The sequence below is a fragment of the Chrysemys picta genome, chromosome 11, assembly GCF_011386835.1.
Source record: "Chrysemys picta bellii isolate R12L10 chromosome 11, ASM1138683v2, whole genome shotgun sequence".
Taxonomy (NCBI): domain Eukaryota; kingdom Metazoa; phylum Chordata; order Testudines; family Emydidae; genus Chrysemys; species Chrysemys picta.
Window position 1 is genome coordinate 26,366,267 of NC_088801.1, and position 25,532 is coordinate 26,391,798.

The 25,532-nt window shown below is 39.8% G+C and overlaps 1 protein-coding gene across 5 annotated transcripts; it reads right to left on the reverse strand.

Moving 5' to 3' along the window:
- Positions 1-4,359: 4,359 nt before the first annotated feature.
- Positions 4,360-22,234, reverse strand: MMADHC (metabolism of cobalamin associated D). 5 transcript variants are annotated; one of them, XM_005296445.5, is made up of 8 exons: positions 21,688-22,215; positions 20,982-21,027; positions 16,905-17,049; positions 16,419-16,636; positions 13,843-13,948; positions 11,645-11,775; positions 8,626-8,712; positions 4,360-5,255 (listed from the first exon to the last, which is right to left on the reverse strand). In XM_005296445.5, exons 2-8 carry the CDS (start codon positions 20,988-20,990, stop codon positions 5,061-5,063), a joined length of 891 nt encoding a protein of 296 aa, XP_005296502.1. In that variant the 5' UTR covers positions 20,991-21,027; positions 21,688-22,215; the 3' UTR covers positions 4,360-5,060. The 5 variants fall into 5 exon arrangements, with proteins under 5 accessions (XP_005296502.1, XP_023963777.1, XP_005296503.1 ...); XM_024108009.3 differs by having other exon boundaries at positions 21,530-21,824; XM_005296446.5 differs by having other exon boundaries at positions 21,562-21,747.
- Between the last annotated feature and the right edge of the window lie 3,298 nt (positions 22,235-25,532).

Sequence of the window (25,532 nt, forward strand, 5' to 3'; positions counted from 1 at the left end):
TTAAATACACAAGCCCCACTCCCAGCTCAATGGGAGCAGGCAGTGCCAATGTGTGCAATAACAGAAGATGGTACTGTGAGTACAGCAAATGCTAAAACCTAGCTTATTCTTATTATATATAATTATTGACCAAGCCATCTTTAGGTTGGACTATGAATCCTGTCATAATTAATACCGGATATTTCCCACATTATAACTCACTCCTGGCCCCACTCAGGATGGGCTCCAGTACTTCTGGTCACTTATAACCCCCTTTGGTTTTCCTTCCACATCAGGCAGCTATTGTATACATTCCTTCCACAATCCCTTGTCAAGAGCACGGAGCACAGTTGAAGTTTCCAGTTCAGTATCAGAAATGGAAGATTAAAAAAAGGCAACATTATTACCTTCTACTTACTATATCAGGGAATCTGATTTGAACTAGATGTGAGATGAGAAGGTAGTACCAAGGTGCATCCATGTTAAAGTTGAAATCAATTCAATGGTGCCAAAATCTTGTGAGCTGTTTTTGTCCCAAAATGTCACAAGAGATCATCTGTTTGCATAGATTTGAGCTCATGATGCCTGTTCTTGTGAGATTCTGGCTGCATTGATTGTGAACCAGAAAATAGGGCTATAGTGCTGTGGGATCTGGCCCAACACCAAAAGCATCAGAACAACTTTGTATCTATAGATCCTTGTGTTCTAGAGATTTCATGTATAATCGGAACCAGTAAACCATGTAATTGCTAAAGGAACTGAAGTACCTTATTCATGTAGATATACTGTGTTAAAAATGTGTTTACAGTTCCCACACGTTTTGAAAATACTAAACCATATCCTTTGCTTTAAATACAAAGATTTATTTACCAGCAAGATAAATAGTTTATCATGGCATGTAACAGAATGTATATTTTTCCTCTCGTTTGGTAATTGTACACACCAGGTATTGAATGGATATTAAGCAGACTTGATATTCTGAAGGATGTATCTTTATTTTCACTTTTCTTAATTGTGATTGTGTATTCTAATACACTAGCCTAGGGAGAGTGTATTCACATACACATTTTAAACACCGCCTCACAACTGATTTACTACAAACAACAAGAGGGACACTTCTAAGGTCTTGCTTCTCTATCAGGGCTTATTTCTACTGGAAAGCAACACCGGGTTGTAACACATTAACTAATAAGATGCTGAACATGTGTTAGCACCTTGTGCAGCCAGGGACTTGTGTTTAAAATGTCAGCTGGCCATGGTCTAGCCAATTGACATGTTTTAAAATATACGATCTAATATGTTATAACATGTTAACATGTTATAACACAATGAAATGTCAGTGAGGTAATATCTTTTATTGGACCAACCTCTGTTGGTGGAAAAGACAAGCTTTCGAACTGTACAGAGCTCTTCTTCTCCGTGAAGCTCCAATAAAAGATATTACCTCACCCACCTTGTTTTCTCTCATATCCTGGGACCAACACAGCTACAACCCTGCAAACAAAGGACATTATAAAACAATGTCATTTCCCTGTGCTAACAAGTCTTTAGTGTGGACTGTGTGCACCCCACACTGAAGTGAAGAAGAGAGGTCTAGGAGCAGGGGAAAGATACTGTTTCTTCTTTCCCATTTCCTGCCACCAAATCTGAAGGCAACAGAGTGGGACAGCTGCCAGGCATCCACCATGCCTCAAGAAGCAGCTGGAGGAGTGAGGTGTTCAACATCGGCTTCACGATAACCCATTCGCCCAGCTCCACAGGAATGCTTCCACCAGACCCTCTTCCCACTTCTCTCACCTCTGATAGGGAAGGTTTGTTCTCCTGGGTCTACCTGTACAGCCTAATAGGGCCCTGATCTCATTTAGACACTACCACAATATTGGTAAGATTCATGAGAGGAGGGAATAGGTGCATCTTTCTGTCCCCTGCCTCATCCAGATTTTCTTTGGGTACTTATTGTTTGAAGTAGCAGCAACCTCTTTGCTTTGCAAGATATTACTTCTACTATGGTACCATGTCAGTGGTCATACTTATACACACTCTAGTTGCTAAGACATGAGTCTTGGAAGTATAGAGATGTCACCATTGAACTCTGGGGCAGTTCTTGCAGACTCCTGCAGCCAGACCCTTTTATGAGAATCATAGCATAAATGTTCAAGATTTGCAAAACAATTTAAACACAAATAAAGTATTTGGCTCTACAGAGAGACACACAACTGACAACCAGCTAATCAACAACTTTCTATTCCACTTTTGACCTAACTGGGCAAGTAGAGGTTTTCCCCAGACCTCTTCTCAATTACAATGAGGCAGGTGATAGTCAAACTAAGAATGGCCATACTGGGTCAGACCAACAGTCCATCTAGCCCATATCGTGCCTTTCAACACTAGCCAGTGCCAGATGCTTCAGAGGGAATGAAGGTAAGGCAATTTACTGAGGGATTCATCCCATCATCCAGTCCCAGCTTTTGGCAGTCAGAGGCTTAGGGACATCCAGAGTATGGAGTTGCATTCCTGACAATCTTGGGTAATAGGTTCCTGGAGGATAGGTCCATCTTGGCTATTGAATTCTTTTTTGAACCGAGTTTAGTTTTGACCTTCACATCATCCCCTGGCAATGACTTTCACATGTTGACTGCACATTGTTTTAAGAAGTACTTTATGTTTGTTTGAAACCTATTGCCTATTAATTTCATTGGGTGACCCCTGGTTTAGTTATGTGAAGGGTTAACAGTTCTTTATTCACTTTCTCCACACCATTCATGCTTTGATAGACCTCTATCATATCCCACCCAAGTCATCTCTTTTCTAAGATGAACAGTCTGTGTCTTTAATCTCATCTCATATGGAAGCTTTTCTATAAACCTTAATCATTTTTGTTGCGCTTGTCAGTCTCTTTTTGAATTCTAATTTATATATGTATGTATTGGGGCAGATATTTTCACATAACTATCTACAACTCCTCCAAGATCTTTCTTGAGTGGTAACAGCTAATTTAGACCCCATCATTTTGTATGTGTAGTTGGAATTATATTTTCCAATGTACATTTATCAACATTAAATTTCATCTGTCAGTCACCCAGTTTTGTGAGATCACTGTCAATATATACCAATGTGCAAGAGGGACAATATCCATTCCCCTGAATATCTTCTTGTGGGCAGTCACCCAAGTCAACATTTCATTGTTTAATATGTTATAAATCCCATTTTCAGAATTTATCATGAAAATCTTGTCACAGTGTTATAATAGCCAGCACAATCTGATGCATGTCATCTATATAAGGCTACAGTGGCAGTTAGTTAAAGTTCCCTAAGATTAATAGATCATGCCAACCTTGGTCTTTAGCTATTTAGAAAATAGTAGGAAATAAAGACTTGTTAGTTTATTGCTAAAATGTATTGTACCAGGAATTAACCTTGCTCTTTTATTTTAAAATGCATGAACCCCATTAATAGCAATTTTGATATTAAAACAAAAAAAACCCCCGCAAAAACTGATGTCAAGTCATTTAGCTAATTAATTTTCTAGTTAATCCATTGCAAATTGCTTTTCCTCACCTTTGACAGGAATGGATGGTTTGCAACGTACAATGTTTAGCTGTGTAAATTAAGAGGTGAGCTATGATTTCATTTGTCTATTTATAACAATTCTTATGCTGTATAGTTTTAGACAAAGGGTGGGCTACCTACGGCCCGCAGGCCACATCCAGGCCACCAGCTGATTTAATCTGCTCCTCGAGCTCCCGCTGGGGAGCAGGGTCTGGGACTTGCCCCGCTCCTGCACTCCAGCCGGACCATGGGGTTGGGGGCCGCTCCGTGAGGCTCCCGGAAGCACTGGCATGTCCCCCCTCTGGCTCCTACGCTTAGGGGCAGCCAGACTCTGCACGCTGCCCCCGCCCCAAGCACCACTCCTGCAGCTCCCATTGGCTGGGAACTATGACCAATGGGAGCTGGAGGTTCGGTGCCTGTGGATGGGGCAGCACGCAGAGCCGCCTGGCCGCGCCTCCGCGAAGGAGCCGGAGGGGGGGGGGGGATATGCCATTGCTTTCAGGAGCTGCTTGAGGTAAGCACTGCCCGGACCCTGCACCCCTGAGCCCCTCCCTGCGCACTCATCCCCCTCCTGATCTCCAAACCTCTTGACCCCAGCCCGGAGCACCCTCCTGCACCCCCAAACCTCTCATCCCCAGCCCCAACCCAGAACCTGCACCCAAGCCGGAGAGCTGATCGGAGAGTTTTTAGTAAATAGTCTGACAATCACTTTTCTGTGTTTTACAATCAGAAAATGCATTCTAAGAAAAGTACAGTAAGATGTGGTTAATTATTAAAATTCAGATTAGGTTAGTCAGACTCTTCAAGGAGACAGTGGTCTACCTCCACAAATGAAAAAATAATAATTTATTTCTGCAATAAAATGTTTGTGAAAATACATTGCTGTAGAGATCCTCATTGAAGAAGACAATTTACAGTCTTACTGAGAGACCAAGCATTCTTTTAGAAAATTAAATGTGTGCCTACCAAGATATTTCTTTTAATTTCTGTGCAATAATTCAGTTGGTTTTGTAAACAGCAGTGCTTACTAATCTTGTAAACATTTCTGGATTTTATTCACAGGGATAAGGCCCAAAAACTCAAAGCACGTATATATGGCATTGTTTTGGATAGTGGAGAGAATGCCTAGACAGCACATCAAGACCCTCAGAACAGAGTAGGTCCATCTCCACAGCCTGGCAAAGTTATGAGCTCAGAGTGATCTTGTTAACATGGATAGCTAGAGGCATTTCAATTAACAACCAGTAGGGGGCTGAATTATGCTTGGTGTTATACTTTCAATCAACTCAGGACAAGGGTAACTTGCAGCTTAAAAATCATATGGCATATCTGCATACCTATCAACTAAAATGTTGTTAATTAATATTGTAAATCATATGGTGAATATGTATTCCACACAGACTAAAATAAATAACAGTTATTTTATTATTTATAAGTGAGCATACTCTAAAACTTGGCATTTTCTGACAGTGTTTATAGACAAATTATCGAGTAAAAATACACAGGTCAAATATTAACTTGGAAGATAGTTGCTATTTTCCACTTAATTTCTTCATGATAGGGCTATCATGTTCAGCATTTGTGAAAATGCTTCCTACAACCACATGAGTACCCCAAAGATTATGACGAATAACTTTGCAGCAGCCAAGGTCATCAACACAGAATCCTAAATGGCGGTAGCGTTCATCTGTTTCAAACAGTGTGTTGTTCGTGTATGGTCCAAAAAACTGGGGAAAAAAGGCAATTTTCATATTTTAAAGATATTTTGGATGAATACGTTCAGCATAGTGACAATCTTACAAAACAGAGGTTTTTGAGATTTAAAATATTACAGGCCTACTTGAGTTTAAACAAAATGCAAATCTAGCAATACTAGTAACAAAACCGCTTCCAAAATCTGTAAAGTGATTTCACTGTGGGGTTTTTTTTTTTTGGAGGGGGGGGGGGGGAGGTGTTGATTTTTTAAAAGAGAAACAATTAATTCCTAGCCCCAAAGGATTTTGACACAGGTTGTTTAAAACACATAATTAAACACTTTGTAAGCTATGTTTTGGCATAAGTACAGTGGTTGCCCTTAATAATATGTTCTGTTTTGAAATATTTTACTATTTCTTGAAGCATTCCTTAGGATAAAGAATATCCCTAAAATGGTAAAACTGAAAAACAGAACAGTAGGACTTTTAAAAGGAGTTATTTCTGAAGAGTAGTTAAAGTACATGCAAACAAGTACACCTTTTTAGAGTTAACTGTTTAATTTGCTTTACTTTCTAAAATAAAAGGCACGGGCACCCACTCTCACAGAACAGCTTGCAGGACCAAGAATTTAATTCTTAAATCCCTATAGACTTTACAAATTTAACATATTGTTAAGCACTCAGACTATTTCCCCCCCCCCCCCCCCCCCGCACTTTGTTAGAAGTAAATGCAGCTATTGAATCATGGTACAGTAAATATCCAGAATTTTAAAATGGTACAACTGCAAAATCCTGGAAAAGAAAAAGGGGGATTCTAAATGGAATAGTTGATCCATCTTAAACTACAAATGATTCTTAAAGACATCATCATCATCATCCATAAAATGATTGAGGTATACTCCAATAGTTTTTAGATTTTTCTTTGCATTTTGGAAATAAAAGTGAATGACACTTGCTACAGATTTATACATTTTAAAAGTATTTCCTCTTTAAAAAGATTTTTATATACCAATTTCAGAAAACACGTTATTCATAGTAAAAGTCAATTAAAAATAACACTTAAGAGTGATTTGCATCTTCAAGGTGCTTTACATATATTAATTATTCCATACAACAACATTTCTTCGAGGTGGCTATTCACATTTTATATATGAGGAAACTGGGGCACAGAGATTAAATGACTTGTGTAAAGTGATGCAGCGGGTGTTGGGACTAGAATGTAGGAGTTCTGTCCCCAATCCTGTACTCATATATTCTTATTTCAGTAATGATAATATACACACATTATACATCTAGTATATTTCATATACTAAATAGTATTTAAAACCAAAATAAGGAAATAACCTGAGGCATGCATACAGACATCTATTTAAATGGGATTTAATATGCCCAAGTCTTTTCACTTAAACTGTATATATGCAAATAGCACTTTCACATGATCAGATTTTAAACTGAAGTATTTGTGATACATTATGAAGTTCCCCAGCACAGAAACTGATTTTGAAATCTTCACTGTAAGTAGATGCACGAGTAAATGCTACCCATTGTAATTAAGATTTGCAGAATAGAGCCCAAAAGCAGAGTCCCCACCTCTACCAAACTTTTAGTACAGGACAGTAGCAAGCCAGCAAATTTCTCAATAAATGCATGAAAGTGTGAGAAACCTGTAAGTTTGAACAAAAACAGAGAAAGCTATTTATTTTGCCTTCAACTAAATTAAAAAGGTGGATGGAGCTAGGGCATTCAGCATCATTTGCGGTAGCCCCTTGACCAGCTTTAAAGAAAGCCCAGCTAAACCTATTATTTTCCCTCCCCATCACAGTGATCACTGACTTTATTCAGTTTAAAAATAACCAAAACAAACATCTTTATATACTAAAAATGCTTAGCTCGGCAGCTACAATGTTCTAATGTGGTGGAGTTTATAATATTGTCTCTCTCATACAGCAGTGCATACCTGCACCAGGCTTTGGTTAAAATTCTCTTTGTAGTCTAGAATGGCATAGACCAGGGATGGGCAACTGGCCCCAAACTATAGGCATGTCAGGGTGCACCTCTGCCAATGGGGAGGCAGTAACCAAAGCTAGGTGCTGGAACCCCTTCCTTGCTGGTAAGACAGAGGGCTGGCCAGGTCAAATTTGATTGGCAGATGCCTCTTCAAATCCCTTCTCATCAGAAAACCAGGGTCTCCCACATTCCAGGGGAGCACTCTAAGCACTGATTGGGGAAGAACTCACCAGAATCTGATTGGCTCTCTGCTCACAGACAATCAGCTACTGGTGAACCAGTAACTGAAACTAGGTGGTGTGGGGGCAGAGTTTGTGCCTATATTGATGGGGGAGTAGAGTGGTATGAGCCAGCAGCTTTGCTAAAAGACTACATCACTCAGCAACCTGGCTCAATCTTAAAAAAAAAAAAAAAAGCTGTACGACTAGGCAAAAGGTTTTAATGATCCTCTACAACCTTGAAGTTGCTCATTCCTGGCATAGAAAAAGAGCTGGACTTGTATATTATGTGCTTGAAGAGGATTACTTATGTTTCAATGAAAGAAGAGCGTAGTAAACTCTACTTAACTAGATTGCACTTAATAGGCATGACAATTTTAATGACACATATTCCAGGTAGCCACTTTAACTTAATAATGAATGCCAATGGCTGTTTAATAGGGATAATATTAGCATATATTCCACATAATAGGGACATAATTGACTAGTGCCAGGAGACTATTTTGTTGTTGTTACCCAGTTGGTAAATAGCTGTGAAATTCTGGTCTGTGTGTTAGATGTGTACTTTTTTGTTTTAAAGTATGCTGTAAATAAGGATGAAGAGATGCAGTGCAGTCAATTTCAATTCAGTTCAATATTCAATGTGTCTTAACTTTTTGAAAAAAGTTGACAGTCTTAGTCAGAATGGCTATTTGAATTATTAGCCATCTGCCAGTATACCTTAAACTAGAGCATTCTACTGTATTGCTACTGCAAAAGGGGATTTCAATACTGTAGTGCCAAGGTGTCCAAGAACTCAAATGCTATCAAATATTTCAGAGAAGAAATATGCACTGATGTACTCCCACCCCATCCTGCCGTGACAGTATACTTCTAAGGAGAAGCTAGTTCATTTTCTATACTCCAATACTTAGCTTCTTTGCTACAACCACTCTTCAGAGTAGCAATTGCAATGATACTTCACGTAGTGTGGATAAAAAGTAACTGGCAACTGGGCCAAGACCATGATGTCAATTTAAGACACCAAGGGAGCTATCAGATGGTAAAAAGTTTTTGGTCAACATCTAAAAGAGCTGGATTTGAACCAGTAACCGACAGGTAAAAGGATCCACATACTATTACCAGTCTATTATATCAGTCTCCATTCTCCACTCATTCTTTTCAGCAGAGTAACTTACCGCCAATCCCGATGATGGATCAATAAAGTCAGCCCAATAGCCTTCGGACAACAGTGCATAGCAAATTTCCTTGGCACCATTAATGAACTACAAAAAAAAAAGGGGGGGGGGGAGGAGGGAGAAATAATTACATTAAAAAGGAGCGCTCCTTTTTAATGTATGTAAATACTGAATGAATTTTTAAGTTAAACCTAGTGCAGAGCCTCTCTAACCTGCACCAATAAATGCCAAATTTAATATTAAAGAAAAAGGCCAACAACGGTACTAAAAGGAATAAAATTAACAACATATGTTAAGCTACTACAATCACATGAGATTTACAAGAAATTCTTTGTGCCACTCAGTAGAGGATTAACAGTTTGTTCAAGGATCATCTAATTGCTTTGATTGCTCATGCAGTTTGCAGAATCATACCTGCTAAACCTCTGTAAAAGTCAAACATTGCTTCAATTATTTCTCTACTTCATGAGTCATTTACAGATCAAAACTGAATTTCCTAGTTTGCTACAACAAGCCATTAAATATACAACTTTATTTAAGTATTTCCAAAAAGTTTTGTTAGAAGATATCATGGAGAGCAGGACAGCAATGTGTGGTTGCTCTGAATAACAGAAATCTAACTACAAGTCCTTTTAAACATAAGTCTGGACACCAAACTTTCCAGTTAAAAATGTATTTAAAAATATAGTTTTATAAATATTTGATAGTTTGACTACTGAAACCAACTGTTATGCTGTCATTAACCATTGGGCGAGATTAGTTGGAGAATTCAACTCCTCCGAACATTTCTGGCCATGCAAAGAAAGTTGTACTGTGTGTTTTCCAAATAAATGGGAGGAAGTTGGTTAAGAACTTTTGAGGTTTTACAGCAATATTTTTCAGAAATGAGCAAGCCACACAAGGATGAGAACATGTCAGATTAACATCTCACAAAAACATACAAAAAGAAAAGAGTTTATATTTTAGGAACAATTTTTAGTACAACTGGGTGATGTGATATGGCCAAGGTTTGTTTAATGTCTCTAATGTCATCTTGTATTCATTTGTCTAATAGATTTTATTTAAAAAAAAAAAAAAAAAAAAAAAAACATAAAAACACCATCAAAGTTGTGAGACACACACCAGATTAGATACCATGTTAACCCAATTGGTAAAACTACGCTGTTTTGCCTTGATACTGCAACAAAAGGAACAAAAGATAATATGACATCTTGAGGTCCTAGCCTAATACACATGTATAATCTATAGGCATATTACTGGACTAGTGGAAGACCAGACTCCTTAATATTACTTAAAATTTAGATTGTGTACTTATTTCCTTATTTTTTTATTAAAAATCAAAAGATGCCCGTATAAATGTAAAAGTTGAATTTTTTTCTAATGTTTATGCTCCAGACACAGCCCTATGTCTCAAAAATTTCAAAGAGTAATTCAGAATCTGATTAGTCAGTCAGTCAACATCCCTTCCAGTGGTCCAAAATATCAAGAGCTCTATCTTACTGTTGATCTATTCTCCCTTTTCTCTATTTAAATGAGTCTTCAGGTCCACTGAACCTTTAAACTTTAAAGTAAGTCACAGACATACTAGTAAGCAACCTAAAGACAGCATTTAATGCATAAATTTTTGGTAAATCAGATATTTGGATCCAGTGTTGTAACTGTCTCAGAACAGTCACTTAAAGTGATGTGTTAATTTAAACTTGAGTCTTGCTACTGTAAACACCCAGATATGTCTGTAAATAACCCCCATTACTTTAGCAAAAGCCTCTCACATTAAATTAGTTCTTTTGAAGTTATTTCTAACCATCTACAAAGCAAACAAATAGGCCATTTTATTGTGAATTTGCGGTTAGTAACCTTTAGGCCAGGAGGTTACATCTACACCCTTACAATGATTATATTAGAGTTGACAAGGAGGTGCACATGGAAGAAAGAAGACAATTAACATATAATTAGACCAGATTACAACGCTAAAGACTAACAGACCATAAATAATTTAAAGACAAGGACACACTAAAATGAAGGGAATTTTACTTTGTATGCAGTCTTCATGCTGATACTTTAGACTGCTTATTCCTTTTCCTGCAGTAACCCTTACATTGCCTCTACTGATAAACTGCATTTATAAATCATAATTTCAAGGATAGTGAGTAGAACTGTTTTCATCTTAATTTCTACTGATGCTGACTCCCATCCATAATTAGATGGATTGGTAGACAAAATCATCATACAGGAAGGGAACCTATCAGTTAAAGAGATTTAAAAAAAACAATCAAAAATTTTAAAGGGATATATTTTAAGATAATGCAGTTAAGAAAATTAGTGTCAGCAGTAAACACTGACATCTGCTGGAATATACAACAAATTCACAACGTTGCTTTTTCTAGAAAGAGACCTCTAGTGGCAATTCAACTAGATTCACTTGTATTAAGCTAATGTGGAAGATTAATTTATAAATGTTAATGCTTTTAACCTGAATGTCATTAACTGAATACATTATTAGAATATTAAAAAACCCCAATCACTGCTTTGTAGGTTATAAAACAGGCCAATTTAGCAAACGCTATGAAAGGATGTGAATGAAATCATGCAAAGCAACAAAACAGCATGAAATGAATTGCTCTTGCCCTACAGTGATAAGGAAAGATGGCTGTTATTCCGTGTAGAATATTGACCAATTATAAAACCAAGTATCTTGGGTAATATAGGAAAAGGCTTTAATGCACTGCCACATAACAAGATGACTCCGTAACTCATCTCACCACCAAATAAGATTAATATTTAGCATTTTCACCTAAAGATATCAAAAAGTTTTGTAAAACTGGTGAAGTTCATTTTCCCTATTTTACCAATCCCTTGACCTAGCCACTTGGCTAGGTCAAGGGATTGGTCTAAGAAAATTAGAGAGTAAGCCAGTTCCAGAACTAATAACAGGTTAAAATAAACAAAAAAAGGCCCATCTACAATAGATATGACCACAAATAAGAATATGCTGACACCAAATACAAATAATACTTACGTTTTCTAATAGCAATTCTCTCTCATCTTCTACTTCTTCACTCCATATAGTCATATCATTTTTAGTTTTCTGGGTTATGGTTAGTACTGTTAGATTATTGGCAGTCACCTCTGGAAACATTGATTCAAAGTCTAGAGAAATGGAATCAGCATGTTAGGAGTGTAATGGGTTGGTTTTGTATATTTTATGCTTTCTCCACTTCAGACAGAGTACGTCAAATGGTCAGGAGCTTTTCATTCAGTGTGCTACATTTCACTTAAACTATTTTAATAATAAAACTTCACCAATCTGTACATTTTAAAATTGCATGCAAATAAGTATCTTACTGCTCAGCAAAGACTTAGTAGCTGAGTTAGATACCCAGGTATTATGTGAATGAGATTTTATTATTTTAAAACATACTATTGTACAACATGAAGTAATTACAATTAAACTACAGGTGTTAATTATCCTTGCATTAATTGTGTGTTTACACTGTAGGCCAAGGGCTAGATTCAGAGATGGACTCAGGTGTGGTGACACAATGTCATAACACCTAACTTTTAGAGACGTACAAAATTACTGGGATTCACAAAGCCTGGGTTAGGTGCTCAGACTCCTTATGTAATGATGGGGAGAGACAGGCACCGAAGAATGGGATTCACAAAGGCAGCACGCTGACTGAAGAACTGCCTAAGCTAGTTAAGGGGAGATGCTGAGGAAAAGAGTGTATGCTAAACCCTGTCCCTCTCACATAATTAGGCATTGGCAAAATAGCTTACTTTAAGCACATCTGGGCTTACCTTTTCCAAAATCGGTGGGATTTTTTGTTCAGTTGTGGCCTGCGGGTTTTTCTGCTTCACTCCAAGAGCTGATTTTTCTCTGGGCTTTTTTTTTTTTTTTTTTGGACCATGACCTGTCTCCCCACACTCAGCATCATGACACCACAAGCCCCACCCCCACAACTTTTGGAACCTTTGGACTGCTTTTTAAGACCATTTCATGCTTGCGGTCTTGAAATTTTTGGCCTGGGTATGACATGCCTAAGTCCACAGGAAGGTGCCTCTTTCTAGTTGGGATTCATAGCTGGGAGCCTTTTCCTAGAGCCTAATGCATGGAGGAGGAGAAGTCATTGGGCCAGAAACAGTGGGAATAAATCTATAACCTGATGGATAGGGCACTCACCTGGGAGGTGGGAGACCAAGGATCCAGTTCCCCACCTCCAGTGCCTCTATTTATCCATTGTGGAACAGCTTCAACAGGCGAGACTAAGGGAGACCCACATCACAATATCCCATAGCCTAGTGGTTAGGGCACTCACCTGAGTGGCAGATCCCTCTTCAAATCCCTTCTCATCAGAAAACCAGGGTCTCCCACATTCCAGGGGAGCACTCTAAGCACTGATCTAAAAGTTGAGGGAGGCGTGTTCCCCACCATGTGTGTGGAGTTATGCAGCCTCTGAGCATGCCTACTGGATTGAGTTCTGCAGGTGAGACAGGTGCTCCTCTATCTAACTTCCCCCAGTTTGTGGACTGCACTGGGGCTTTGGCTGCCTACAGCGAGGTAGCAGAAACAGGCACCTAGGAAACTTTTACTGCAAAAACATAGGCACTTAAGTCCCTTTGTTAACCTAGCCCCAAGAGTCTTGCAGTCATGCAATACCCCAAGTCCATCCAAAACTATTTCTGTTGCATGAGGTGGAGAACTAGAAAGAGGAGAAGCCAGATAATGGCATTCAGTAGCTCCACGGCAATTCTCCCCATGTGAAAACAGGGCAGAGGAGTGGTTCAGATATGGCAAGCATGCCTACACACTCCATTGGATCACAAGCCTATACGGGTGCACACACAGCAGCTATGGAGGTAGTTTTGGTCAGACTATTAGCGTACCATGCCTTAAAAAAATAAAAAAAAAGACTTCAGCTGACCTTTTAATTTTACTACTGAGTCACTAATTTTTAAATTACTTTACAAATATTGCTGTTAATAGTACAACAATTTTGTATGCATTTTCATATAGAGTTAAGGATTTCATTATGTAAAATGTAAATCTTTTAGTAATCAGCTAGTAATCTGGATTATTTTTTATTGCGTTTTTTAATACTGTGAAGCTATAGGAACAATAATTCACATCCTCCGCCACCTTGGTCTGATGGTGAGAAAAGCTATATATTTTTACTTCATAAAAAATTAAACTGTTCAAAAATGTGAAAGATGTACCTTTTCGTAACAGTTCTGGACAAGTTTGTATTGCACATTCTATCTTAGCATTTTCAAAGTATGTTTCAGCATTATTTATTTGCTGTTTAGGAGGGACATCAGTGCCCTGAGGAAAATCAAGGAAATACAAATGGGTAACTTTCAGGTTCATAGAATGTGTGACATGATTAACAGTTAAAATAGTATTTCCGACTGGAGTTGTGTAATCGCCAGATCCTGCAGACGTTTATTCATAGAAGTAGTTCCATCGAGTAAAGGCTGCTCACAAAGTTTTCAACAAGTCCCTAACCCTCATCATCACTCCATTTTATAGGTGGAGAAACTGAGGCTTTTTTGAACAACATCAGAGTAAGTCTGTTAGAACTAGGTCTCCTGACTCCCAAGCCTATGATTTATCAAGATCAGCCTTCTCCTAAAAGCTAATCCTATAACCACTGAAGTCAATTGTAATTACTTGTGTAAGGGAAGCTGCAATATCAGGCCTGTGTATCATTAAAAAATATGCGCTAAATGTGTAACAAATGAGTTTTGAACTTTTATCACCACATTTACATATACCATTTTCATATCTCAGATGGGTCTAAATGCATTACTTTATATTTAATTGTACTTACATTACACCTACAGCATTCAAATAAATGGCTAAAAAAATGGCTTCATAAATCTTTAAAGTGACACTTTTAGCATGTTCATGCATTCAGAATGTGTGCTGCAATTAAAAAAAACTAAACAGATGTAGATATACCACTACAGGAGTCAAAACAAAAATTTACATAAAATTATGCAATGCTCCTAGGCTTGATATTTTGCAAGCAAATTTAAGTACCCAACTGTTGTAGCCTCACAGCTAAAACTATCCACTACTACCGCCATATAAGATCTTTAATAACTAAAGCTACTAATCTAGGGCTCTAGTTGCTACAATTTGGGTTCTGTAGCTGCCTTTCGTGTGGAAGTTCTACAACTAACTTGCAGGAGTAAACTGCAGCTCGTAAAAGGACAGTGAAAGCAGCCATCTGCTATGGGAGAATGAAACGTTACATCAGGCTTTCCACATCTGTTCTACACCTCAACATGGATTTCTTGGCTCTTTAATCCACATATAATATGAAAGTTATTTTACCATTAATATGGGATTCCAGCGAGCTAATGTAGCAATTCCCTTTGACAGTCTAATAATATTGAACTAGTAAATACAGTTTTTCTCTAAGAGGACTGTATGTACAGTATGTTTGTAGAGCTTCTTGAGCTGCAGCGAATGCAGAGGCACATGGTCAGTCTATAAAACTATTCCTCTTAAAAAAACTCAACGTGTTAGGTTAGCATTTTGCTATGAAATGCTCTATACTTGCTCAGTGATACTCAGAGGCTTGGGAGAGGCAAGCGGCTCTTTAACGCTTCTCCTGCAGCTCTTTGCAGCAATATTAAAACACTGTGATTTAATTATTTAACCTAACCCAGGGTAAGGCAACCTATGGCACGTGTCCCGAAGGCGGCACATGAGCTGATTTTCAGTGGCACTCACACTGCCTGGATCCTGGCCACCGGTCCGGGGGGCTCTGCATTTTAATTTAATTTTAAATGAAGCTTCATAAACATTTTAAAAACCTTATTTACTTTACATACAACAATAGTTTAGTTATATATTATAGACTTATAGAAAGAGACCTTCTAAAAACTTTAAAATGTATTAATGGCACGCAAAACCTTAAATCAGAATGAATAAATGAAGACTCGGCACAGCACTTCTGAAAGGTTGCCGACCCCTGACCTAAGCTATTAACCAATCAGGTTGCTTTTACTATGTTATTATAACCAATTGTAGTTGATAAAATAATAATACTTGGCCAGTCGTTTTGCTGTGAGAACACACACACAGTAAATAAAATAATGAATTCACAGTACTGTGGCTTTTTTGGATAATGTTGATCCCTAATTTGGCTCCAAAACCAGTGAGGTCTCAGTATCACTGATGACATTATACATGTGCTAAAAATTTCTTAATATACAGGACCAGCAAATATAATAGTCAAATTGCCCACTGTTAATAAGGCATCTCTGAAGGGAGTAACTTCAATTACAATCAAGTTTAGTTAGTACACTTCTCATGTATGTTCATGAAAGCCAACAAGAACCACAAGCACAAATAAGGGAGACTTTGTCCTAATGAATTAGACCCATCCAATCCAAAGGGAATCATTAAAAGTTAACAATTAACACCGATCTGTTTTTGCAAAAACAGATCAATAAGACTAAGTCAACAATTTGTTTTAAAGTTAAATTAACCTAATCTTGTTTTCATATAGCTCATATGAATAAGCAGCTATTTCATTAGACATTTTGCAAAAAATATTCACATTATTCATAGTGTCAGGAGTTTTAAAGGAGACAGTTGATGGTTTTCTTGGGAAACAAATGTTCTATATGATCTCTCCCCCCATCTCTGTTCATTTTCATCTCGCATCACTTTCAGAGCACTATCAATATTCTATTTTTGGGAGATTACTCTTTGGCATATAAGAAAATCAAAACACTACTACAATTTTCAGCTTCATGTATTAAATTATTGTTCCTACCTGAAACTCGTTTATGTATTGTGCCATCACAAATTCATGTCTCTCACTTGATAAGGGCTCCACTAATATATCAGGCAAACTTTTATGAACGTGTGTTTTCTTCTGAGAAGCTGTACCAGTTAGGTGACAATCGAAACCTATATTACCAGGGAGCTGGAATCTCTGGTCCTGAGGACCAAATGGTCCCATTACTTCATCTGGCCACACAGTTCTTGGACCTGTCAAAAATTGAGGCTTACATTATTCTTCACATTGAAAAAAATAGTTATTTTTAACTCCTAAATAAAAACATTTGAGTGCAATCACGTAAAATAGAAAAAAAAAAAAAGAAAGTAATCACAAAGATTAAGTGAAAAAACTAAATGTTTCACCATATTAAAAAAAAAAGTAATTTGATCTCTATTTATTTATTTGAGACAGATAGTTTTTAAGATGTTGAACTCTGGTAGGCAGTAAATGTAACAAAATGCATTTATTTTTCCTTACATATATCAGGAGGTGCAGCAGCAACATGAGGCTCATCTGAGCCAGAAGATCCTGCTGTGGAAAAAGCCTTGGGATTTACAAGCCTTCTGACCAAGGAGTAAAATCCTGGTAGATAGGTCACCAGTCTTGCTCTGTTACAGAGCACCTAAAGAGGACGAAAGAAGAACTGAGTATCATCTGTTGCAAGTAAAAGTGATCAGTGAATTTATATTTAACTTTTTAGAATACAAAACTACATGTAACTCCATAGAAAAACTTATAGCAGTGAAGTGTCATTAATTGTATTTTTTAACTGTAAGAACATTTTACACTATTAGTACTGTAAGTTTTCTATTCAATTTTGAATTAAGGAAACTGCACAATGCAAACAAAAATGCACACTGAAATACCTCCACACTTGAGCTACAGTTAGAAAGGGGTTAATTGTCAGGGGTATCATTGTGACAACACATGAATGTAAATATGTTTACGTATAGGGTCATGATACGCTAGGTATCATTTCCCCTGATGTTACATTTGGGGCAGGGGGTGGGGGGGAAACAACAACAAAAAAACCTAAAAACACAAAACAATCAGGAAAGTTGATCTTAGGATCCATCAAAATATTTTAGGTAAGTAAATACTGATATCTAATCTTAGTGCTTTGCCCTACAGACTAGCACTGTGTTTAGTTCACCCCCTGGTGCAAAGGTATTACAGGATACTCAGAAGAATAATAAAATGTAAAAGAATGCCAAAGCGCACACAGAGTGCACACACAAATTTATTTTAAAACCAAATTATCAGAATGGGCAGGAGTAGCAATTCAGTCACTATACCATCTACCTGCAATATTTCAACTTGAGGGTCACAGTCAAGCCAGGAAAGCCTAAAATTAGTACTGACAACATTATTTTGCTCTGCAGACACAAAACATATTTTCAGCTACAAAAAAAAACAGCAATATGGGCTTATAATCAGGTCACATAGCTCTTGTGTATTCTGCAGAGGCAGAATTTGCCACAGAATTGTGTTTCCAAGTCTAAGGGTTCAATTACAAAAATACAAAAACAAAAAGACAACACCTACTTCTATGATTATAAAGAAAAACCTTAAAAAACAAACCGAGCGTAAATGGATGCAATGTTGTCTTCCCAAGTCTGCAAACAGCCTGAAACAATAGCACTCGGAAGTGTGACCAACTCCAATTCATCTCAATGTTGTTAACTCTGAATCCTAATGATGATAAATTTAAATGTCAACATTGTTCACTATTTTACTGTTGATTGGTTTAGCAAAAATATCCAGCTAATGTGATTAAGCCCAGAAATTTAATCTTCTCCCCAAGTTTCAAGAACTCCAACTGCTAAAACTTCAAGCTTCCAACAACTTCTAGTTTCTTGACTTCAACAATCCAATTATGCACTCAAATAACAAATCTGTAGCCAATTCAAATGTTTAGGGACAGTAAAATAAATTGAATTTTAATACCAAAATAATAAACCATTATATTTAATTAAATAAACTCCTTCATTTTTAACATACTTAGAGCTACCACAAGATTTCCAACCTGCTGAACTGCAGTGCCCTAAAAACTCAATCTTGCTGCTTAATTTAGGTTCATCTTGTGAAACAGTATTTGGGCCTTTGTTCTACTTTCCTAGAACTAGGGGGAAATTTTTGAAAAGATTTTCAGGGTAGGACTAAATCTTAAGGCTCCAGTGCTATACACTTGTATGCACACACTTAAAGTTAAGCATGTGAGTAGTCCTATTGACTTTAATGGAACTGCTCACACGCTCAAAGTCAGACACATGAATGCATGCAGGATTGGGACCTAAGCCAGTCAGCCTGACCACAAAGCCTTTACATAGTAAAGGCTAGTGTACCTTATACATACCCATCCTTTTTTGTTATCTAAAATACATATTAAACTGACAATATCTGACCAAAACCAAACATTTCTTGTATGCAGTGTTGTTGTAGCTATGGTGGTCTAATATCTTTTATTGGACCAACTCAGGGGTGGCCAACCTGAGCCTGAGAAGGAGCCAGATTTACCAATGTATATTGCCAAAGAGCCACAGTAACACGTCAGCAGCCCCCCCATCAGCTCCATCCCCCCACTCCCAGTGCCTCCCGCCCACTGGCAGCCCTGCCAATCAGCACCTCCCCCTCCCTCCCCGAACCTCCTGATCAGCTGTTTCATGGTACGCAGGAGGCTGGGGATAGGGGAGCGAGGGCATGGCAGGCTTAGGGGACAGGGCAGGAAGGGGTGGAGTGGGGGCAGGGCTGGTGGCAGAGCCAGGGGTTGAGCAGTGAGCACCCCCCGAGCACATTGGGAAGTTGGTGCCTGTAGCTCCAGCCCCGGAGTCGGTCCCTATACAAGGAGCCGCATATTAACTTCTGAAGAGCCACATGTGGCTCCTGAGCCACAGGTTGGCCACCCCTGGTCCAACTTCTGTTGGTGAGAGAAACAAGCTTTTGAGCTTACACAGAGCTCTTCTTCAGGTCAGAAGCTTAAAAAGCTTGTCTCTCTCACCAACAGAAATTGATCCAATAAAAGATATTACCTCAACCACCTTGTCTTTCTAAAGACAAACACCACAATCCTGCAGACACTTATACATGTACATTTAAGCACTTGACACGCACCAGCATTTGCAGGAATCTAGAGTTTAAACTGGAATTTTGGGCCCAAAATTCCATTAAATTCAAAAGCCACATCACAGCATAGTGCAATCTGATTCTACCTCAATGCTTTACTTGAAATGGGGCACTATTGCAAATTCCATTCCAGGAATATCAAAATAATAAAACTTAGCACTTAAGGCCCAATTCTACAAACACACACCCACAAAGAATGTCACTGACGTAAATGAGATTACCCATGTTCATACTTCCAGGACTAGGGTCTTACAGCATTTGTTATCCTTAGATCTCAAAGTGCTTATAATTAGTACACAATTACTTGAAATCAGCTTTAAGGAACGGCTTTCACGGCCTTGTATTTCACACTATTCTATCAAATAATTTTTACAGTTAATATCAGCACAATCAGAACTCAATTTTTAAAATTACAATTTGTGCTGCCAGAGCATCCGCTGAAATATCAAAATTTGTTATTTAATGTGAAAGATTTATACAAGATTAAATAATTTAGATTGTTGGACAATTTAAAAAAAATATTTTTTAAACTCTATAATAAATATTAAAATATATTCAAGACACAGAACAGACCTATATTTTTAGTTTATTGTACACACAGTAGAACCACTTAATCTTTACACTTACAGTTTACATTACCACCAGAAATCTTGTGTAAAAGGATACCCTATATCAGGGGTTCTCAAACTTCATTGTGACATGATCCCCTTCTGACAACAAAAATTACCACATGACCGCAGGAGGGGGGACCGAAGCATGTACATAAGTGTTTGTAGAATTGGTGACAAATATATGAATTTATAAATCAGCCTCAAAAAATTCAGCCAGTCAAATTTTTCCATCAGTCAACAATCCAAAACTGTTTTTACGTAAAAAACAGTTGCCTTCAACAGAACCTTTTATGAACAACCTAACCTTATGTAGGAGAATCGCACAGAATTTCACTGATGCCATGAAAAAAATCAAAGAGAATCTGGTGCCATATAAAATATTAACAAAATATTTTGTAGTTTGCATGTTGTCTTATCTTAGACACAAGGTGGGTGAGGTAATACAGTATCTTTTACTAGGTTTCAGGGTAGCAGCCGTGTTAGTCTGTATCCTCAAAAAGAACAGGAGTACTTGTGGCACCTTAGAGACTAACAAATTTATTAGAGCATAAGCTTTCGTGGGCTACAACCCACTTCTTCGGATGCACTATCTTTTACTAGACCAACTTCTGGTGATGAGAGAGACAAGATTTTGAGCTTACACAGAGCTCTACTTCAGGTCTAATCTTCAGATATGAGGGGCATGAGGAGTCTTTCATGGCCCCCAACTGAAGTTACAAAACAAATGAAAACTAAGTTTCCTGCTTAATGCTGTTTAGCTTAATGATACAGCCAACATTATAAGCTATTGGTAGCAGAGCTCAATGACTAAATTACTCACATTGGCCATTTCTGAGGGTTGTTTCTCTATTTAAATAAAATTCTTCCTGAAACAGAAGAAAGAAATATCACACACGAGTGACTGGTTATATAATGTCAGATACTATGGTTAGGAGGGTGGTATACAAACCTATCTAGAACATGCAACTGCTTCCGTGCTGCTGCACCGCAGCTCTCCCCTATGGCCTCCAAACTGTACCGCACCATTTCCCAAACTCTGCCGGCAGCCACACTGACAGCTTGCAGGGAGCCCGAGGCCATCAAACCAACATGAAACGGGCCAGACTGCAGACAGCCCCCAGCCTTAAGAGACAGCAGCACCCGCGGAAGTGGCAGGTCCCTGCCTACAACGCCGCCCCTTACCCCAGCGGAGGCTGCTCAGAGGGAAGTGTTGGACGTTTAAACTCTTGCGGCCTGCGCTGGGCGACGCCAGAGGGGGAGGCGATTTATTGCAACCTCAACCCAGTACCTGCCGCCCCCGCCTCTCAGCCTCGGCCTCGCCCGCCTTGTACCAGCAGCCCCGGATCCCCGAGTGCAGACGCGGCTTGCCTCGGCACAACAGCCCCTCAGGTCCAGCTCACCCCCGGCAGCTACCCGGCGAAGGGCCCTTCGCGGTGCAGCCGCGCCCGCCCGACCCACGGCCACACTCTTGTGCAGCCCCGCGGAGAGACAGGCGCTGGGGCCGGGGTCGGCGGCCGGACTCCTACCTCTCTCCCCGCTCTTCCTGCAAAATGGCGCCGCGGCCAGCGCATCGACTCCGGGAGCGCATCGATGAGGCGAGCGCCGAGTTCATCCAGGCGGCGGAGCGGGCTGCGCGAATCGGGGCGCTCGCGGCACCGCCTCCGCTCGGGCTCGCGAGAGCGGCGATTCAGTCTCCGCGCAGCAGGCGGAGCAAATCGACACACGCTGCATCGAGGAGGTTGGGGAGATCGCCGAGCCCATCGATGAGGCGGCAGCGGCAGCGGCAGAAAGGGACTCGCTGGGGCTGGCGGTGCGCGCGCCGCCGCCTGGAGTTGTGTCCTGGGCAGAGGCTGCAGGGCCCAGAGCGGGCGCTGGGAGATGTGGAGAGACGGGCCCGAGCAGACGGGCCCAAGCTCCAGCTGCCGTCGGGTTCTCAGCCCTGCCCCGGGACAGCGGCACGAGAGGCCAGCGGCCGTTCCAGGCCAGCACCGCTCTCCCGTCCCGCTGGGATCTCCGCCCGGGGGGCATGACCCGGCCCCTTCTCGCAGCCCCCAGCGGGGGAGACCCTGGTACAGCTCAAGGCAGAGCACGGAGTCCTCGAGCTGCACTGGTGCCAGGAGTCACTAGAGATACAAGCTAGGCCAGGTCACGTGTGTTGTTGGACCAACTTCTGTAGAGAGGAGAGACAAGTTTTCCAGCTACACGGCACTTTCCTTCAAGGGCCCATACAACTTATTACCTCACCCAGCTTGTCTCCAACATGCTGGGTCCAACATGGCTCCTACAACCCTGCAAACAACCTCACTTGGGCCTTGTCTACACTACAAAGTTTTCTCTGCAAAAATTATGCTGCTTTAATTAAAATCAGTGTTGCATGTCCACACTAGCTCTTTGTGTCAGCAGTGTGCATCTACACTAGCAGCTCTTGTGTTGATAGAGAGAGCAGTGCACCACCGTGGTAGCTATCCCACTATGCAACTGGCTGCAGGGTGCTTTGGGATTTGTTTGCAGTGCCTCATCGGTACAGTGTCACATGAGGCAGGTTTCTCAATCCCTTCAAGGAGCACCCTAGTAGATTGTCAGCCCCTTTTTCAATTTAAGGGTTTGGGGGGAGGGAGAGAAGAGTGGTGTGTCTGGGGCACAGGAGACAACAGGCTGACCAACCTATCCTGAGGAAGGGGGACACACCCCCACCCCACATCAGCCCCTGCTCTATACAGCAGTCTCTCCTGAAGCAGCCCACTCTGCGTGCCTATGATTCTGTGATTCCCTCTAAGTCCTCCCACAGCCTCCTCAGCTGCTGGGAGCAGTATCTTGAGCAGCTCTTTGAGCTCTCCATGCTGAGAAACGTCAAAAAGCAACACTGCAGTCTCTCCCCCCCTCCCCCCCCCGCAGCAGTCTGCCTGGTGCTGTGTTCCTAGTGCAGGGCAGAACCAGGGGTCAGCAACATGTCCGTGGTAAAAATTTTGAGATCTATGATAATTTTTCAAGAAACACCCCTGTAACGATGCTGGTTCTGGTGGGACCCAACTGAAAGTGCCAATTCAGGACCAATTTCTTAAAACAGGGCAGTTACAGCCCAAGGCTGGGGTTTTTTCACCTCTAAGGCAAACCAAACCAGCCAGCCAAAGAGGACTTTAGTCTCACCCCACTGGCTAACCACAAGTCACACAAGCACTTCCAGTATCACCACCAGTGCCACTCATTATGGGGATGAATGGTTATGAAAACCAATACCCCAGTAAAAGAAAAAAGGTTCTCTTGATCCTAAAGAATCAAGCCCCAGACCCAGGTCAATATACAAATCAGATCTTACCCACAAATCACACTGTTGCCAATCCTTTAGAATCTAAAATCTAAAGTTTTATTCATAAAAAGGAAAAAAGATCTAGATGAGAGCTAGAATTGGTTAAACGGAATTAATTACATAAAGTAAGGGCAAAGTTCTTGGTTCAGGCTTGTAGCAGTGATAATTTGAACCTGCAGTTTATTCTAAGTCTCTGGAGTACATCCAGAGCTGGGATGGATCATTCAGTCCTTTGTTCAGAGCTTCAGTTTGTAGCAAAGTCCCTCCAGAGATCTGAAGCAGGATTGAAGACAAGATGGAGATGAGGCATCATGCGGGAGGTCAAACTAGATATCATAATGGTCCCTTCTGACCTTAGAGTCTATAAGTTTGAAATACAGACCATATAGAGCCAATATTCATAACTTCAACTACAAAATTAATACACATATAGACAGCATAATCATAACCAGCAAACCATAAACTTGTCTTAGACACCTTATTTGACCCCCTTTATACAAGATTTGGGGGCACTATAGGACTTTGGTTGCAAGCATGTTCTATATGGTCCCAGTTCAAGTCAATAATGTGACAGCTCCACACAGAGTAATGAAGTTATGTGGTTACTTAGTAAATGCATACATACAATTTTAAATAGCTTTTAATAAGCCAGCTGCTTCCATAACAAAACCAGAGTGAAATCCTTGATCTATTGGAGTCAGTAGCAAAACAGTCATTGGTTTTGCTTGATTAGTTGGAAAGCATTTACCTTTTGTCTGCATTGGAATTTTAGGATGAAATTCAGACCTCACTGAAGTCAGAATTTCATCCTAAAATTCTAGTGCAGACAAAAGGTAAATGCTTTCCAACTAACCTTAGAAAATGTTGTTTTGCTTGATAACATTTAACTCTGATCTTCCAGTATATCTTGTGTATCTTTGTCTGATAGATTGTAAATACTTTGGGGCAGATACTATCTTTTTCTTGCACAGTTCCAAATATGTCAGCACTTAAAAAATAGCAAGAAGAAAATAGTAAGTATTTGAATACACCAACATCAATGGAATGGAGAAAAAACACCTGCTGTCTTCCAAGTCCTAGTATATCAAGGAGATGTGTGTGAAATCTTACCTGCTTGCATTAGGGATGAACTGTGGCCCTATCCAGCACAGCATTTAAACTTAAAATTAAGCACTTTAAGGGCTTTACTGGATCAGGGCCTAAGAGGGGAAAGAATAGCAAAAACAAAGTGATATCTGAATAGACAATGGGGGGGGAGAGAGATACAAAGAGAGGTCAGAGGAAGTTCTCCTGCAGCCCAATCAATATCCACAGGACTTCCTCACCTCTGCAGGTGTTCACTAAGATGCCTATCCACAGTTTCAAGTATCAGGGGGTAGCCGTGTTAGTCTGTATCTACAAAAACAACAAGGAGTCTGGTGGCACCTTAAAGACTAACAGATTTATTTGGGCATAAGCTTTCGTGAGTAAAAACCTCACTTCTTCGGATGCAACTATAGGACTTTGCATCCGAAGAAGTGAGGTTTTTACTCACGAAAGCTTATGCCCAAATAAATCTGTTAGTCTTTAAGGTGCCACCAGACTCCTTGTTGTTTTTATCCACAGTTTGATAGTGTCTTTGTATCTGTATGCAGAAGCACCCTTGGTGTCAAAGAGCTACATTTTTGCCCTCCTCTTCCATGCTGTATATACCTGGGTATCAAGATGCTCACAGTGCAGTCCTCCACCTCCAAAATGGATTTGTTCTGAATGACCAGACTTCTCTACACTAAATGTAGTTGAAACCAGACAATCACTACATTCTTGAATGAACTCACACAGGAAAGTGATAAAAGACAAAAACACCGTTTCACAGGTGGGTGAACACTTTTCACAAAGTGAACATTCTAAATCTGACCTATCAGTCCTCATCTTCAAAGGAAACCTGCACACTTTCAAAGATGAGCCTGGGATCTTAAATTCATAACTTTGTTAGACACTAAAAATCATGTTCTTAATAAAGGCACTGGATTTACAGCTTAGTACAACAACTTGTACAGCTTATTACAAGAACTAACCCCCCTT

Excerpts from the sequence above, each read along its gene's own strand:
- MMADHC (XM_005296444.5), bottom strand. The coding sequence starts at position 21,732 with ATGCGCTGGCCGCGGCGCCATTTTGCAGGAAGAGCGGGGAGAGAG. Across the intron at positions 17,050-21,687 it reads CAGGAAGAGCGGGGAGAGAG|GTGCTCTGTAACAGAGCAAG; the intron begins GTAGGAGTCCGG and ends CGTCCTCTTTAG. Across the intron at positions 13,949-16,418 it reads AATACATAAACGAGTTTCAG|GGCACTGATGTCCCTCCTAA; the intron begins GTAGGAACAATA and ends GATTTTCCTCAG.